At 44.6% G+C, this 17097-nt stretch overlaps 1 protein-coding gene across 1 annotated transcript in view; it reads left to right on the top strand.

The window, feature by feature from the left end:
* The window catches only part of spred1 (sprouty related EVH1 domain containing 1), a 33456-nt gene that overhangs the window by 2311 nt on the left and 14048 nt on the right, over window positions 1-17097 (top strand). Inside the window, exons 2-3 of the mRNA XM_070979958.1 lie at window positions 10814-11090; window positions 15572-15740. Coding sequence (XP_070836059.1) covers window positions 10814-11090; window positions 15572-15740 — 446 coding nt within the window. The remainder of the gene's footprint in view (window positions 1-10813; window positions 11091-15571; window positions 15741-17097) is intronic.

Raw genomic sequence — 17097 nt, 5'->3', positions numbered from 1 at the left:
ACCCTCAGTTGACTGTGTTCTGTTCTGGGGAAATTTATGTGACCTGATTTTTAAAGTTAGTCATGATATAACTTAAATTGTGTAATAACCCACAGTGGCATGTTTAATGGCAGTGGGAGGAGTGAAACCTCTGATTCTCGCAGTCTGAATCCGTTTTCTCATCGCCTTAACCTCCAGTGAGACATAATACAGTGAAATGAAACTGTTCCTGAATTTGCCGGGACTCCCCGCAAACCTCAGGGACTCCTCGAGGCCCCCCAGGTCACTCTTTGGGACCTGCTGCCGTAGGCTACAGATCATCTATGGTGTGCAAGCTACAGTAGATGCAGGGTTTGTTCCACGCTGCATGATGGCAGCAGCTAAGATGGCGAAGTGATCCAAACATTGTTGCTATGATTCCACCACCTTTCTGGCTGTTGTATGATTCATAGTAATGGAGTGAACTGAATACCGAGTGTTGCCGGAGCCATTTATTTTTGCTCAACAGAAACACCTTTATAAGCTCTTTCTAATGACACAGTTATTCAGAAAAAATCAGATATTTTGCATCTTGTTTTTTTTTTTTAACCCTCAGGGTTAATAATCAAAATGTTTTTCATGGTTGTAGGTCTGTTTCTACGTTATGCCGCTGTGCTCTCTTCCATTGATAAGATACATTCTGATCTTTGATGAGTCACTTGCTCAATTTCTTTAAGAAATGGAAATTGTCTGCATAAATTCTGGTTATCTTTTAACTTGATGCTTCCATGTAGATGTCTGCTGTCCTGTAGCCTGCACTGTAAACATTTGATTTGAAAATCTCCCAGAAAAATGTGTGAAGCGATAGTCCTGAAGTGGTTTCGTCTGAATGATGGGTGGTAAGCCAAGCTGGTGTACACGCAGCACACCCTTCGCTGAGAACATGCTACTTGGCCTTGGTGCAGCTATGTTCTCAAGGCTGAAATGACAAGAAGGCACATGAAGCCTCGTCAGATTTTGGTTTGCGTCCGCGCCGGGATGCGCGTTGGTGTGGAGAGCGCGGTGTGATGCAAGGCTCATGTGAATTTTTACAGACGAGGACTACGATCGTGCTGAGAGAAGTGGGAGATTTATGAAAGTACGTGCAAGCAGCCTCTCTGCTGAATGTCACGTTTATCTAAAATATTCATCTCAACCAAGGCGGTAGTCTGCTGGGGTGCACTGTACTGCTGCCTTTTATCTGTGTACTGTAGATTCTATTTTTACATAGTCTTTATATGTGAATCGCTCATTCTTACACTTTACATCTTATGCCCTGCTAAGCTAACATTTTACATTACAAGTTCGAGGTTTCTTTTCAGAACCATGAAGAAGATTACATCCAGACAGGCTTCTCTGTCCTCTCTCAATCCATACTATAAGGAAATCAGAAATCAAGGAGGTTGTCATGTCGAGTTCAGTTCATGTAGGCCTCTGTTAAATGAATCCTTCATCCGTTTTTATCAGTGAAGGTCAGTTGCCTCTATATTCCACTGAACATGCACACGGTATGGCCTCATTGTTTTAGATTCCTGCAGTTCTGTGGCATTGTCTGTTGCCAGTCAGGTGATCCCTCCGCGATTCCTCCCTCTGTGTCCTCTTCCTATCTGTGTGATTGATTTGACAGCTCGGCGTTTTATCTGCCAATGTGGGTGTCGTGATCTTATCACCTGAGGGCTGTTTTGCACTCCCATTCCTGTTGCAGAGCTTTCCAAACACATTCCTCCTAAACAACCCCCATCATGTCCTGAAACGACAAAGGGAGACAGCTACTTCAGCTGTTAGGCTAGTGCTTTATGGCCTGGGTAATTGCCTATATCCTGTGGCCCTTATGTTAAGCTAAATAATTTCCTGGCCTTTTTTTTTTTTTTTTTTTTTATAGATGGTATTATTTGAGGTTATTGCCAGTTGTTGGATATGACCTCCATGAACATTAGCTTTACTAGCTGAACTAGTCCAAGCTTACAGACATATGTTACCTTTGACAAAGTCTGCTGAGCTGAACACATCTTTGGTTTTGCTTCTGTATTCTTTTGGGGAAGTGCTGCTTGTGACCACAGTGGTTTATAGAGACTAATGAAATGTGTTATGTGTTATTTGACAAATATACATAAGGGCACTTGTGCCTGAATTTTCCTCAACTGGTTGCTAAGCATGTTCTTACATATTGTTAGATTTAGATATACCTCTAAAATATACATATAATCTAGAAATTAAGGTGTCTACATTGAATTCATCTCAGGTTCCCCTTATTTGCTTGGGGTAAATGCTGAATGATTCTAAAAGTTATTTTGCATACAGTATTTATAGAGTATTTATGTCTGACTGGCTGCTTGTTATATTAGAAGTTGTCGTATTGTTTGCGTGATTAATGACAATGATCCTCTGTATAACCAGAGGGCTTGGGCTGTCTGTAACTGAGACGAGCCAACAGACTGAACAGGCCTTGTATAGTGGTGGACTGTTCCATTCCCATGGCCAGATTTAGGCCTGGATTCTGTATATTTTAAACCCGGGCCACTTCCCTCTTATAATTTTCATTTCCTCTTCAAGTATTTTAGGAGCAAGCATAAATGTAAATGTCAGCAGTGTATTTAGAGCATGTTTCAAACAAAAGTTCTTATTTGTGAGACAGAGACCTGGTGTGTGGACCTGCGCTGTGTATGTAGGCTGTGAAACCCACACTTAAAAACTTGTTTCTTTTTTGCGTGTGTGTGTCTCCATCAAAACATCCAGATCGCAGGGCTTGTCTTTATTTCTTTGTCAAGAAGGGCCTCTGATGTTCGCAGACCATATCTCAGTGCCTCCAAGAAGTGCTTTCAGCGCTAAGTGTCTGAATTGTGGATATTGTTTTCGGTTGTGCTGCATGCGGGAGCATGAAGGCTGGGCCTTGTTGTGAGCTCTTTGCTGCAGCTGGGCTGAGATGGTTCTTTCCTGCGAGGCCACAGACATAAAAGGGCACAGATGTAAATCCTAAACCTTGTGTCTTTGGTCGAGTTTCCAAACACTTTGAAAACAGGAAGGGGTTTCTGTGTGTGCATCTGTGCGCGCACACACACGCACATGTACACACACTTTTGTGTTTATTTCTCTGGGAACATTTGGCATGTGTATGTGTCTCTGGGAGAGATGGGCCCAGATCCTAGATGAGTGAATTCAAGCAAACAGCTTCATGTTATCAAATGAATGAATTAATGAGTCAAGTTTTCAAACAGGATTGAAATTGGAGGCCTGGAAGAACATATATTTTTATCTGCCGAGCAACTTTTGATCAGAGTTTGTCCTGTCTAGTGGCTATATTTAGACTTTGGAACAGACTTTTATTGGTTGGCGAAAGTGTTTCTTGATTCCTTTAAATCTGAGAGACAGAGATTCAGTGGAAAGCTCCTTGAATGTGAATCTAATTGATTTTCAAGATAGACTAATAGGTTGGTTTCTGACGATGCTGATGATAATGATAATGTTATGTTATTCCCAACAACGGCGCATGCTGTGATGGTTTACAACTTGTCATGGCAGTTTCTCTCTACAGCCATGGGCCATCATCATGGTTTGGTGGTTTATCCTTCCCCAGTTGCTCCTGAGACGTATTGATGGTTTCTCCCACAGTTAGACGGCTGCCTTGTTCCCTCAGCTTCCTGTCTCCCCCTTGGTCTCCGAGTAACTGACGAGTAGACACTCGGGTCCCTGGGGACTACTCTTACATCAAAGAAGACCAGAGACACCGCAGCAGTCGAATTTTGTGGTTCCTCTTTTTTTTTCTTTCTTTTTTTTTTATGGCAAGCGCAAGGTTTTAATTTTCCAAATGCTTGCGGTTCAAATTAAGATCATCTCAATATGTGGATTTGATTGATGTTTGAGAATAGTTTTTTGGCATTGAATACACATATGGGATTCTTTTGATTTATAGTGCCACGGCGCAGCGGCACCTCGAACATTGTTGTTGGGGTTGCAGGCCCAATCCAGTAATAGAGGGGTTGGTTAGAAAATCAGTGTTCGAAACCCTGTCTGAGTGAAGAGTTTTGACATGCATTTGTTGGTTTAGGTCTATCTTTGATTTGGGCTACAGGCTTATTTGACCCACAAAGTGCTGCCTGTGACGGATGCTACCAGAAGTGACTATGATCGGTTAATTTGTCGTCATATTAGGCGGTATTTCTGTGAAAGGACGGTGGTGAGCTTCAAGTGTATAGCTTCAGTGTGTGGTGCAGCAGCAGAGTAGGCTTGTTCTGTTTTTTTTTTGTTTTTTTTTTCCTGAGTCAGTTGGTAGCTAAGCTGAATGTTCTTGTGAGGGAGATGACTCACCAGCAGCCTGAGGTGTTGAGAGGAGATAGGGCAAATTTCTCTTTCACTTCTCTTTCTATAGCCAACATATTAGTTTTCACTGCAGCTAATGTAGCAGGCCTGTGATGCCGGCTGCCTGTTGGTGCTTCTGAAGGCATTGTTCCTCTCATTAGTTCTGTTTTATTAATGGCTGACAGACAGCCCCTTCAAAAGTGTCTTGTTCTGGCCTTATGTCATAATTTGCACTGCATCCATGTTGGGTCATGTTGGTGTTTGTTTTGGGTATGTCTGTGCCCTTGAGTTTGCCACTGGTTATTTAGGGGATTTGAACCATGGCTAATTGGCCAGCTAGTTTGCACCGTTCAGATTAGATGCACTGCTGGAATCGACGGTTGAGTCCCAGATTGCATGTTATTCATTTCTTCAATGAGGCGTGATCACAATGAAGGAAACTGCACCACTTTATCCGCTTACAGCTTTAGCTCCAACTTGCCGTTTGTTACTCTAGATTTTGATCTTGGAGGGAAATATTATGCTGGATTACATTTTATAAATTCTTGTCTGCATTCAAATATTACATACTTTCCTGCTGCATTATTTCTGCAAGCCTTGAACTTGTGTAGATCTTTTGGCAAGTTGATCTACATTGAATGCATCCAAGACGTATCGCATTTTAGGCAAGGTTAAAGCTGTTAAGGAGATGTAAAAGAAGCATATTTTATCTATGATAACAGCTGGTGAAGATGGCCACACATTGTAGTAAGCATAGCGAGTGAGTCACGCAGAGTAGCTTTTCACGCCATCTTCCATTCCCCCCTCTACTTTCCTAGTGATTGCTTCCTTTTGGAGGATAATCTATAGAATCGGATTGGGATAAGTAGCTTGTGTTTATTTTCCCAATGATATTTTAATGATTTTTCTCCCCCTCAAAAGTCTTACGAACCAAAGTGGCCTAGTGGAGCTTGACCGAGCTTGACAGCTTTCCTCCGGTTTTGATACAGGGGAGAGATGGGGAGGAAAGGGGGCAATGGAAAAAAGAGGTTTGTTGGGGGGGGGGGGGACTTTTCTCCCCTTTTCTGATGCTAATGAAAGGAGGAATGGTTTTCCAGCTTTTAGCTTGCAGAGTGTGTCTCCCCTGCAGCATGCTCCGCTGCCTGGACATTGTGGGAGGACAAAACTCCAGGCCCGGGATCCAATAACGTGAAATTTCAGCAGAGAAGCGGCCATTGTGTAGAGAGAGGCAGCCGGGGAGGGGTTGGGTAGAAGGGGGAGACGAAGTGGAGGAAAGGGAGGGTGACTTGGCGAGCACCCAGGGCTCAGGCCACATCCTTTTTCTCTCTCCTCTCCTCCTGCACTCCTCCTCTTCCTTCTCCTCCTTCCCTTCTTCTCACCCTTCTGTCTTCCTTTCATAACCCCCCTCCCCAATGCCCCTGTCCTCGCCCACCCCCACCACTCCCCTCTGGGGTGGGAAGCCCAAGGCTGAGACAGGAGCAAAGCATGATGGCATGCTGGAGCCCAGTGAGCCATGGGCCGGAGCAGCAGACAAACGGCCACTTTGTCAACTTAGGAAATGGTTGTCCCAGGATCCCCCTTCTCCACCGTACACTGGAGCAGCCGGCCTCGAGGCCCAGGCCTGCCTGGTCTGCACGTGCTCCCCCATCACGCCTTCTCCTCTCTTCTTTTCTCTCCTCTTCTCCTAAGTCATGCTGTTTTGTTTGCTCGTTGTTCTCACTTTAAATAAGGTTTGAAATAGGGAGATACTGCTAACTCTCTCATTGTCATATGCTATATTATATAAAGGCCAAGAAGGCGCATCTTTTTTATGAATTGGAAAAGGCCATATTCAAATGCGGGAGGGAGCATTTGACTGTCACCTTGGTCTCCACCCTGTTCCCATCCACCGCCACCTCCTCCTCCCCCCACAGTCCTCCGTTACACTCTCACCCCTCCCTCCGTTTTTCTGTCCTGCTTTTGGTCGGAAATGAAGTCAGTCATCCAGCAGAATAACTTGGAATAATTTGGAATGGGGGGCTCCTTTCTCTCTATCTCTCCCTCCCCCCCTTCTCCTCCCTCTCTCCCCTGCTTGCAAGCCCAGGCCAGCTGATCTGCTTCCGCTCTCAATTGTGTGTCCAGTCGACTGTGTGCTCGCAGCAAGGGGCGTGGAGGCCAGCCTTTGTCTCCACTATCCCACTCTGAACTCTCTCTCTCTTCTGTGTGTGTGTGTGTGTGTGTGTGTGTGTGTGTGTGTGTGTGTGTGTGTGTGTGTGTGTGTGTGTGTGTGTGTGTGTGTGTGTGTGTGTGTGTGTGTGTGTGTGTGTGTGTGTGTGTGTGTGTGTGTGTGTGTGCGTGCGTGCCGCTCAAATATCTTTTTGGACCTCTTACTGTTTTTACCATAAGAAAGTAAAGGTTTATACGTGAGGGAGAAGAAGAGGAGCTGATGGAAGCTTTATTTCCCTGTTTTATAGACTTTGTTAAATTGATCTCGTTGGCTTGATTTCTGTTGGTTGGGTTGAGTTTAGCTGTTGGTCTGCAGATTATTGAAAATTTCAGTGCAGAAATGGCCAGTTCTTGTTTCAGGTATTTGTCTTGCTCTTAAAATGAGGTTGACATGGGCAGTTTAAGCTCGATGCAAAATGCACATATACAAAGTTCACTTAACTTCCTCTCGGGGCCCGGCCCCCCTCCCTGTGAGTGTCATGGTTGCTGGCATGTGTGTGATGCTAGGTCTGAAGGGTCAGGCCCTGGTCATTGTGCCCTGGTCATGGCTGAGCGACACCACCGCCTGCCTTCTGTTCACCCCAGGGACCCCTGCCTGATTGACAGCCCCTCCTGCACCCATCACCCGCATCCTTTATTGGGGGCCATAGAGGGGTGTAACAGCAGCAGTATTTCCCTCTTTTACTGCCTGTTATGCTGCTCAAAAATGAGTTTTTCTTCTGTTGTTGTCTCAGTTTAAGCACTACTTCTGTGGCGATGTTAAAAGGTGTAACCAGAAAGGGTGTTGCTGGGAGGTTGCAAGGGGGAAGTGAGTTGTGGTTGTGTTTTTGTGTCACTCTCCCACGACTGGCTACTGCTCAAACTTTGGGGCAGCACATGAGAGATAAAACCGATGTGAATATGAGTACATGTAGGCTACTAAGAGTTTGATCATGTTAGTAATTTGGTGAATTCTGTATGTTATTGTCCATCTCTACTATCCATTATTATTTGCTCATATTTAATTAATTGGCAGAATAGTTGCTTATTTTTGGATCAGTTCACTCATTAAGTGGCAGAAAAATGACAAAATGATATTTGAAAATGTCCTTGGAAGCGTGATGATTGTAATAACGACTAAAGACTTCCAGTGTTGTCCACTTTTGTTTGCACCATGACTGACGAGGCCTTGCTGAGAGCTTACAAAGACTGGCAAGGCAGCGGTGTGCACAGTTCTACCTTAAATCATTGAAGGATTTGATAGGCATTCGGTCTGAATTCAGGATTGGTTGGATGTATTTTGTGTGAGTAGATGTGGGACAGACAAAACAAGGACAGATAGTCAAGAATATTAAATGAATTAGTATAACATAATAATTGCTATTAGATCAATAATATTACAAATGTGTCTTTCACCACTGACAGAAGCGCGGCGAATCACCTGACTTGGATTTGAAGCAATAATATAAACAGAAGTAATTCAGCAGAATGATGTAAAACTTTTTTGGCCTCTTGGTGCATGCGGAAAACAAGTTTACACAACACTGATGTATCATCACCTTTCAATTTGATATGGCCATATCAGCTGTTATGGAGCAACATTAGGATTTATTTGGAGTCATATCTCTGGCTAATTGATGAATGTAAATCCATATTTACCCTCTTTTTAGCTCTGCTTTTGGTCTCTACCATCTCTGTTTAAGTGGTAAATGCTCCACTGTATTTACCAGCTAGTTGTTAGCAGAGCAGGAATTGTACAGTGGGCTTTTAAAGTGTTTTTGCTGAAAAGAATGCTAAGAGAGCAGTGAGAGTGAACCAAAACAGTGAAGCTGTGGACCAGACAGCACCTCTGTCTGTGTGAAGTAGAGGTCACTGGCCAATGGCTAAGTAGTCTCCACTGGTCATGCTGGTATATACATCAGGTTTTGCATGGAAGTCAGGGTAATGTCATTGTGTACCTGAGATCATTTATATTTAAATCAAAGTTAGCTTCATATAACAGCTGTATTTGTAAATTCTGAGCGTGATAAAGGTGTTGGTCATAGTATGACATTATTAACACATGGTGAGCAAGGCAAGTCCTCTTTGAGGTCCTAGTATCCACAGCACCATGGAAAAAACGTTACCATGTGACCGTCGACTCAGACAAGTTCACAAGCAGCACTCTGACCTGAAGCAGTGTGAAAATCCACAAACAGAGCAGAAAGAAGTGACAGTCTCTATGTCTCTCACATATCCTTATCTGTTATCTTTATGATTATCTGTCCCACACAGTCTGTCTTATGCCACCACTTACACCAACTGTGGGGGAGTCGGGCAGTTTGGCGGTGTGTGTATTGGCCTTAAAAAAATCCACAATTGGTCAACCTCTAGTCTGAACAAGCTAGAACTAGACAGAACCTAGAGTGTGGTTTTCAAAAATGCTGTCTGTTTTATTGATTGTCACCCGTGTTTTTGATGTTCATCAGTCAAGTGTTTCCAGGTGCCAAGATATCAGAGCCTTCACACGAAGAAAAACATAGCTTCAGATTTAATGCTCCCTGGCTCTCAGATGAATTACTAAACAATAACCTGTGTGCTGAGGTTTACCTAGGGTGTGGAAGGCAGGGGGCCAAAGGTTAGCCTTATTGAGTCAGCCAAGATTTAGACAGGAGAGGCTGTGAGGGGTAGGACGCAGCCATTGTTCTTTTTAGAGCAGGAGCTACTAATTAACTGTGTAATGTATTACGTGGTGTAAGTCAGTGACATTCCTCTCCCTTAATCACCGTTTCATATTTGGCCAAAATCAGAGAAGAGATTCTTTACAGAACACTCAGGACCCTGTGACATCATCCTCATTGGTCAGCCCGAATGGCAGTCAGAGAGCAATGTGTTACAGGAAGACATCCGGCAGTCACATTCTTGACTGTCTTTGCCCGTTTCTGTCAGCACTCAGATCTTTCTGTCTTTAATATGTTACCAGAAGTTTCTGCAAAATGCTGCCCTCAGCACACCCTGACCTTTGTCATTTCCGGTGGCCCAGTTCAGTCTGTGTTATCTAATCAGAGAAACATCTGACTCCAAGTGAAGGGACGGAGAGGCAAAGAAGGTGGGCAGGGAGAGAAACATGGCGTAAGGGACAAATAGACACAGTACAGTTGTGATGTATTTATAATAGTCTTTATCAAGGTATGAGTGTGATACAGTCTACTGATAAACTTGGACCAGTGTGGCAATGCATTCAGCTGTGATATTGTAGTAGAGGTTTATTACACTGTTCAGCCTTTTTCTGGTTTGTGGCTATTTGACATTTGAATGATAATGCATGCGTTCGCGTTGCTGTGTGTTTGAAAAAAACCTAAAGTTTTATACATTTTTGAATGCACCGCCTCATGTCAAACCTCTGAGACTTAAAGGCTTTCATAACACAGTGAAAAATCCCTCCAATGTTTCATTCCTGCTTTGTTATTGGTATGTTTTCCTTTAGTTGCATAGATAATTTTATGTATTACAGATAACTGCAGTGTACCGTCATTCAAAGCATGAGAAAGATGAGAATATAGCACCAGAATATGATTGAGAATAAGAAAGGGAAGGGATTGACGTGGGCTTGAGCAGCCGTCATGTGCTGTCAAGTTTGAAACCACCTGCTTTAGGGGAAATGTTGGAAATGAGCAGTGGCCACAGCCTGAACTTGGCCACATGGTCAGTCACCCCCTGGCCGGGGTTAAACATAAACTGACAGCTCCACGCTTTAAAAATTGTAGCCAGTAGTCTATTATATAATGCACTAAAACCAAAATATACATTTAATCCAGAGTTGAATTGTTGTCTGTGCTCCTTCACAGTCTATTTTTAGATTTGTTGCAGATTTTATGCTCACTTGTTACTAGTAATAGCACCTGCCACCACCCAGATTTCCCCACGGTTTCATTTGTTTTATTCGATCCTGGCATCAGAGTCGTTCTGGTGTGTGGTGAACTCTTTTTAAATGTGATGTGGACATTTTAGACCCATCTCCTCCTCATTTTTGTGTCTGCATAGTGTCTTCCTCACTACACATTCACAACCATTTTGTGTAGGCTACATGTGCTGTGCTGAGGCTGGTTTATGCTGCGGTTCAGCTGTATTATGTGGGCTGGTATTCCATGTAGGCTGTCCACTTCTGATGATGATTTTGTAATCCAAGTGATAAAAGGTCACCAGAAAAGACCCTCAAGGAAAAAACCCTGATTGAGAATTTTAAAAGCTGATTACTGCTGATTATACTCACTAAAAGCATTGTTTTGTCTTTTGCTCTTTCCCTCTCTTCTTATTCCTTCCACCCTCCTCGTCTTCCTCCCTTCCTCCTCCACAGTGACAGTTATGCGCGTGTGAGAGCAGTGGTCATGACTCGGGATGACTCCAGCGGTGGGTGGCTTCCCCTGGGGGGCGGAGGCCTTAGCTGTGTCACCGTCTATAAGGTCAGCCGGGCGGAGGACAGCAGCAGCACCCACAGTGGAGGCAGTGGAGGAAGCAGCAGCAACCTCAGCCCCTGTAGCCCCAGTCCCAGTCCCAGCCCCAGCCCCAGCCCTAGTCCCAGCCCCACTGCTGTGGAGTTCCACATCAAGGGCGAGAGGCTCAAAGACAAATTGGTAAGCTCATTTGAATGTATTAGATTATGCTACACTGCATAAATTCATATTAACACAACACAAGTTGATACGTTTACTTTCTCCTTTACTCAGTCGTTCCTTCTCTTTCCTGCACATTCAGGTGCACAAACCAGAGATGGTGCATTCTCATGCATGAGATCACCCTGAGCCCCCCTTTCCCAGACTCCCCTCTCTCTGTCTCACTCACACACACACACACACACACACACACACACACACACACACACACACACACAGGAAGTGGTTGTTTGGCTTTCCTCCATGGCGCAGGTATCTGAAAATAGGAGCGAACTGCGTGATGCTGTGATGCATGATGATGATATCATCAGGGAGAAGGGCAGATTACTCAGGAGAAAAGAATGTGGGATGAGGGATGTGGGAAACGCACAAAGAGCTTGGAAGGGACCTAAATTATGGAATAGGGGCTGGAAATTCACACTCACTCCGGTTTTCCATGAGTACACAAGTATTTGCCCACCTTTTTTTACAGTAAGCATTTCCTCTTTCTTGATGTGTGGTGTAAAGACTACATGTCTGTAAATTAAGCCAGGAAAATATGTTCCTGGTTATTCTAACAGTAAAAAACGATGTGAAGCGCTCTGAAGTGAATATAGTTAAACTGTGAGGAAAATGGGATTTTAGACATGCTCATATTACCCTCTGTAATCTTTGTTAGTTGCCGTGTGGATTGACACACTGACTATTGGATAAATGTTCAAAAAGATTAGGATTTTGTTCAAAAAGCTGTTTTCATTTGTAGTATGGCTACAGTTGACAGTTATTTTCATTATTGATTTCATTTGCTCAACAGAACATGTTGAAAAATAGCCACCACAATGTTCCAGAGCCCGAGATGACATAAACACAATGCTTGTTTGTCTGAACAAAAGTCAAAAATCCAATGATATTCAATCAACTGTCATGTAAGACAAAGAAAAGCAACACATCCTCACATTTGAGAAGCTGGAGCCAGCAAACTCATTAATCAACTGCTATAGGGCTTCATTCGCCTTGCAGCGCTTCACTTTATAAGAGATGTGTATATGAGCAAAAAGACAATACAACAACGTCATGTACAACATGTACACATACAAACACATCACCTTCAAAGCGCGGGGTCATTTTGTTCTGTACTTTTAATCCTTATGGCTTTTGCTGTACGTGCTGTAAAGCTCATGACCTTCTTGTCACAGACTCATTCTGTGTTGTAGATGTGAAACAGATCCAGTAGATGCACTGGGATAATCCTGCTCTGTGGTAATGAGAGTGTAAATCTGTGCGTCTGTCAGATGTCAGGGGACCGAGGAGGCCACCATGATGCACAGAATCTGGCTGCTCCTGACGATCAGACATCAGAGGCTTGTTACAGCTGGGCGTCTAAATCACCTTTTTTTAAATCTTCTTTGACTGAACACATTTTATGTGTGTTTTGTGTTGACGGCGTGTTTGTGCGTTGCTATCCAGGCGTGTGTGTGTGAGGCACAGGAAAGGGTGTGACGGGAATGCTGTTGTTCAGACAGGGTACAGACATGGCTCAGAGACCCCGGCAACTCTGCTGGGATGTGGTAAAACACCCCTATCACCGTCAGAGTCTACCCCCAGCCACCACAACAAACACCCAGCCATATGTAGGTCTGTCGGGATGCCACCCAGTGCCATGCCGTCGGCGTCAACCACAGCGCTACCGACAGTCTGAGGGCATCAGAGGAGAGGCGGAGTGATGAGTCCATGAAAACAACAGCAGTAGAAAAGAACACATAGGAATATGTTAGTCAGTCAGGAATAATGCAGGACCATATCAGTACTTGTGTTGTCTAAAACAGCACCGTTTTGATTTCAGAGGTAAATGAAAGACCATAATTATGTTGCATGAGTGATGTTGAAAACAGAAAAAAAAGAGGTTCAGGGAAGAGCTTCTGAGTGTTTGAGGCTGTTTGGTCTGATTTGTTATGTCTAAAACACAGAAAAGGAGAGTACAGTTCAGTGTTTTAGATGCTGTTCGTTGTCGTCTTAAAGGATATAATTCCAGCGTTTTAATTCAGCCGGAAACTGACAGAACAGCAACCTGGTAGGAACCTGAGCTCGACGGAGGGAAAACAGATTAGAGACGCAGTTATTTTGAAATCACAAAGGCACGATTTTGGCTGCTAGAAAAGAGGTGATTGGGGTGCATAAGATATGAGATGAATCAGGGAAAGAAATGTGTGTAGTCAAAGAGCAGGAAACAGAGGTGGAGCCAGATAGACGGGAGACGGAAGAGGTGGAGGGGATCTGTCTATAAGCGCAGTGATGCGGCACAGAGTGTACTGGTGATGACTCAGCTGGCTCTCCATATAGCTACCAATCACTCTCCTCCTTACCCCCCTTCTCTCTCCGTCTCCCCACTTCACTCTGATTCTCTGACTCTCTTTAAAACTACAGCTCTAATTGGTCGATGATTACTAACCGCACTGGCTCTCGGATTATGACAGATCTCTTGGTTCAGCTCTCACCTCGCTTCCTGTCGTCCGTAGTCTTCCTGATTGATACAGCTGGGAATGTGGTGGAGCCCAGGCTTACTCTCAAAAGCTTTGCCATGGGGCGAGGGCCCTGTCAATACGGTCTCTACTGTTAACCTTGTCATGTGATTGTTTTGAATTGCAAGCAAAATATGGTTTATTAGCTGTAACTCGTGCTTGAAGGGAAAATGTGTATCAGTTGCAACCAATGCCCTCAAAACTCAGTGCCTAAATATTAATGCACACCATCCTTTTATGCTATATCTACATATTTGATGCACCAATTCATTGCATATTACATTATACTCTCAAAACAAACACAATTTTGTTCCAAGATTATAATATATCCTTTTATTTCAAGCATTGTTATTGAAATGTCTTGGAAATGATTATCAGGTTGTGGCATAATTATAATTCTGATGGCAAAGGCTGTGTTTATAGATAATAGGCTGATTTCTCCCTCTTGGTTTCTTGCCTGCATGTAAACATCTCTCTCCCTCTCATCCACTTCCCCCCCATTTCCGCTCTCACGCTATCTCTACTCTCTGCACGTCTTACCTCCGTCTGTCTGTGTCCGTTCCTCGCCTCCTCTAAGATCTCTAGCCTCCATTCTGCTTCTATCTCTTTTGTGAACCTAAGTCAGGGTGGCTCCTCCTCTCTTTTCTCAGAGCGCAGTGTGGAATGTGGTGTTAAGTGTCGTCCTTCCATGCAACTGTGATACTTCCTCCTCTGTCGGCCTCGCTGCGCGCTCACCTTACCTGCTCCGGCTCCATTCAGTCTCGCCTCCACAATCAGCCCCAGAGGCACAGCGGACTCCCCCCCCCACACCTACCCCACCCCTTCCTTGCCACCCCATCCTCCTCACATCCATCCCTCTCATCCACTGGTTCTGAGTAAACACACAGGCTTAACCTTTGCCCTCTTTTACTCAGGGAGGCATGCATGCAGTTGTGACACAAGGACAGATATTGTTAGACGCATCTTCCACATGCACAAAAATGATGTTGCGGTACACTTGCAAAAGAGCATAAAAAAGCAGCTCTCAGTCAGACATTCAGAATGAAATGTAGACCTGTGTGCACCCTCTCTGACACACATATCACATATCATCAACCTCTCACACAGCTGCCACGTATCAGCCTCTTTAAGTGCGCGTGTTGACTGTTGTCCGGATCGACGGCGAACCGTGCCATCTGCTTTCAGTTGTCCCCCGACGAGGCATTTGCGGTGCGAAGATGCACAGGGCAGCACGCGGGTCATCGAGGTTTTCATCACACCGGCTCCTGCGCTCACGCATTCTCTCGCCACGCGCACGCTCACACATTCACACCCCATTAAGCCACCCCTCGTGCACGACGGTAAAAAAGCCTCAAAGACGGTAATGGCCGTCTCTCATTTCATTTAATCTGCCTAGAGGAAGGCCGGGAGGCGGCCCAGTAGCCCTGATTAATAATAGGCTTTGGAAACACAGTCTTTCTGCCACACACTTGGCTTGCATGGCTCCAAAACATACTCAACCTCCCCTTCTTCTGCCACCACCGCTGCTCTCCAACTTTATCATCAACTGTAATGAAAACCCCACCATTTAGAATGTGTTTTACAAATTATCCAAAGACGTACGTTAAATTATTGGGTTTAGGATGATTTTTTTTTTCGTTTTCTATTTTAGAAACTCTGGAGTTATGTGGTTCCAGATGCAGGCCCCTGCTCTCAATCTTTTTCTCTCTTTTCTCTTCCTCGCGGTGCTCTGGAATGATTGAAAGTGACACATTTAAATAGCTTAGGGTGAGGAGTAAGATGAAGGATTTACATGCGTGTTACCCAGTGAGTTTCCTCATCAAGCCTTTAAATGATGCTTCCAGTTTTCATACTAACAACTTAAGCTTGACCAAATGTAATCATGGTGTCGTTGAGTGCTAATGTGCCTTGTTTCACTGTGAAACTCTGTGTGTGTGTCGTCAGGTGGTTCTGGAGTGTGTCCTGCAGAAAGACTTAGTATACAACAAGGTCAACCCCATCTTCCACCACTGGAGGATCAACGACAAGAAGTTCGGACTGACCTTCCAGAGCCCCGCTGACGCCCGTGCCTTTGACCGGGGCATACGTCGGGCCATTGAGGACATCAACCAAGGTATGTGTTGGCGGGTAGTTAATGGTGCCTGCATGTGTGTGTTTTTGGAGTTTAGAACCCTATCAGCAAAACACCAGATTTGTTTGGAATTCCCTCTAAGAGGTCGCACTATACTGTGTATGTTGGCAGCCATCCAGCATGTGTAAAATAATGCGGGTGTATGTGTATGAACATGCCATGCATTCTGTTAGCGGGTATCTACAGCCTGTATTCCTGCCTGCCTGTGTGTCATTGGCTTTGTAATGGCTGACCTAGCATCTGTTCTAGGAGAGATGCATAGCGTTGATTAGCGTTGATGACTTCCCCCCACTGCTACCTGCTCACTCACCCAAGCATTACCCCTCCCGCGTTATCTTATCAGCGCCAGCTGCCCAGATAAACTCTCCGCTTCCTGTAGAGACTGGCAAGGCAAAGCTGTGCCCAGACAGTGGGTGATATGGGGGGGGGGGTTGTTAAGAAAGAGGTAGGGCAGCAGTTGGGACACATAGGAGTGGCAACCTGAGATAGGGGCAGCGCTCTAGTCACAAGAAACTTGACCAGGTTGGGCTTTTGTGCTGTGTAGACTTGGTAAGTTTGAGGACTGGCTAGTCCAGTCTTCAAAAAAAGGGTTTGTTGTGTCTTTGTTCAGTGTGGCATTCATACACTTTTTTTCAAAGTTAAACTAGATACTACACTTTGGCGGAGTTGAGTGTCTTGAGTTCAGTTCGCAGCTCTGGGTCCTGATAAGCATTATTTTTCAGTACGGTGCCAGAGGTAGCAAAGTCATCCAATTAGCAGGAGAATTGCCAGCTCAGCAATCTGCCACCCAGCCGCAGCCTGTTACACAAGACGCTGGCTGGCTGGCTGGCTGGCTGGCTGGCTGGCTGGCTGGCTGGCTGGCTGGCTGGCTGGCTGGCTGGCTGGCTGGCTGGGGAACTATAATCTCCTTTACTCTCTAGACCTGGGAACCCTGGGGAGCATAGAGGAGGTATAGGAGAGCATATCGTAAAAGGCTTATCACTGCGAGGCATCGGTCGCTTCATGCCCACAAGCCTTTATCTGAGATTTGCACTTCCTGGGCACAAGTCCACACATAGTCTAGGTGAAAGGTAATCATGGACAACAGCTGGAAGGCTGGCCTTGCAAATAGCTCTGCCTGCGAATTTTAGCTGAAGATGGAAAACAAAGAGGCTGTTTTACTGGATTTCATATATTAGTCGACAGACAGAAAATTAATCAATGTTTTGATAGTATATTATAACTGTCAAAATTGGCTAAAAATGAATTTTTTAAATTGGTCTAGTATCGAGTGACCGTGCTGCAGCCCATGTAATACCTATGGCCGTTAATGTACAATGTCAATGTACGTCCACTAAAA

Source organism: Chaetodon trifascialis, chromosome 14 (genome assembly GCF_039877785.1).
Source record: "Chaetodon trifascialis isolate fChaTrf1 chromosome 14, fChaTrf1.hap1, whole genome shotgun sequence".
Classification (NCBI taxonomy): domain Eukaryota; kingdom Metazoa; phylum Chordata; class Actinopteri; order Chaetodontiformes; family Chaetodontidae; genus Chaetodon; species Chaetodon trifascialis.
Note: the sequence above shows the minus strand (reverse complement) of the source record. Positions and strands in the feature narration are given on the sequence as shown.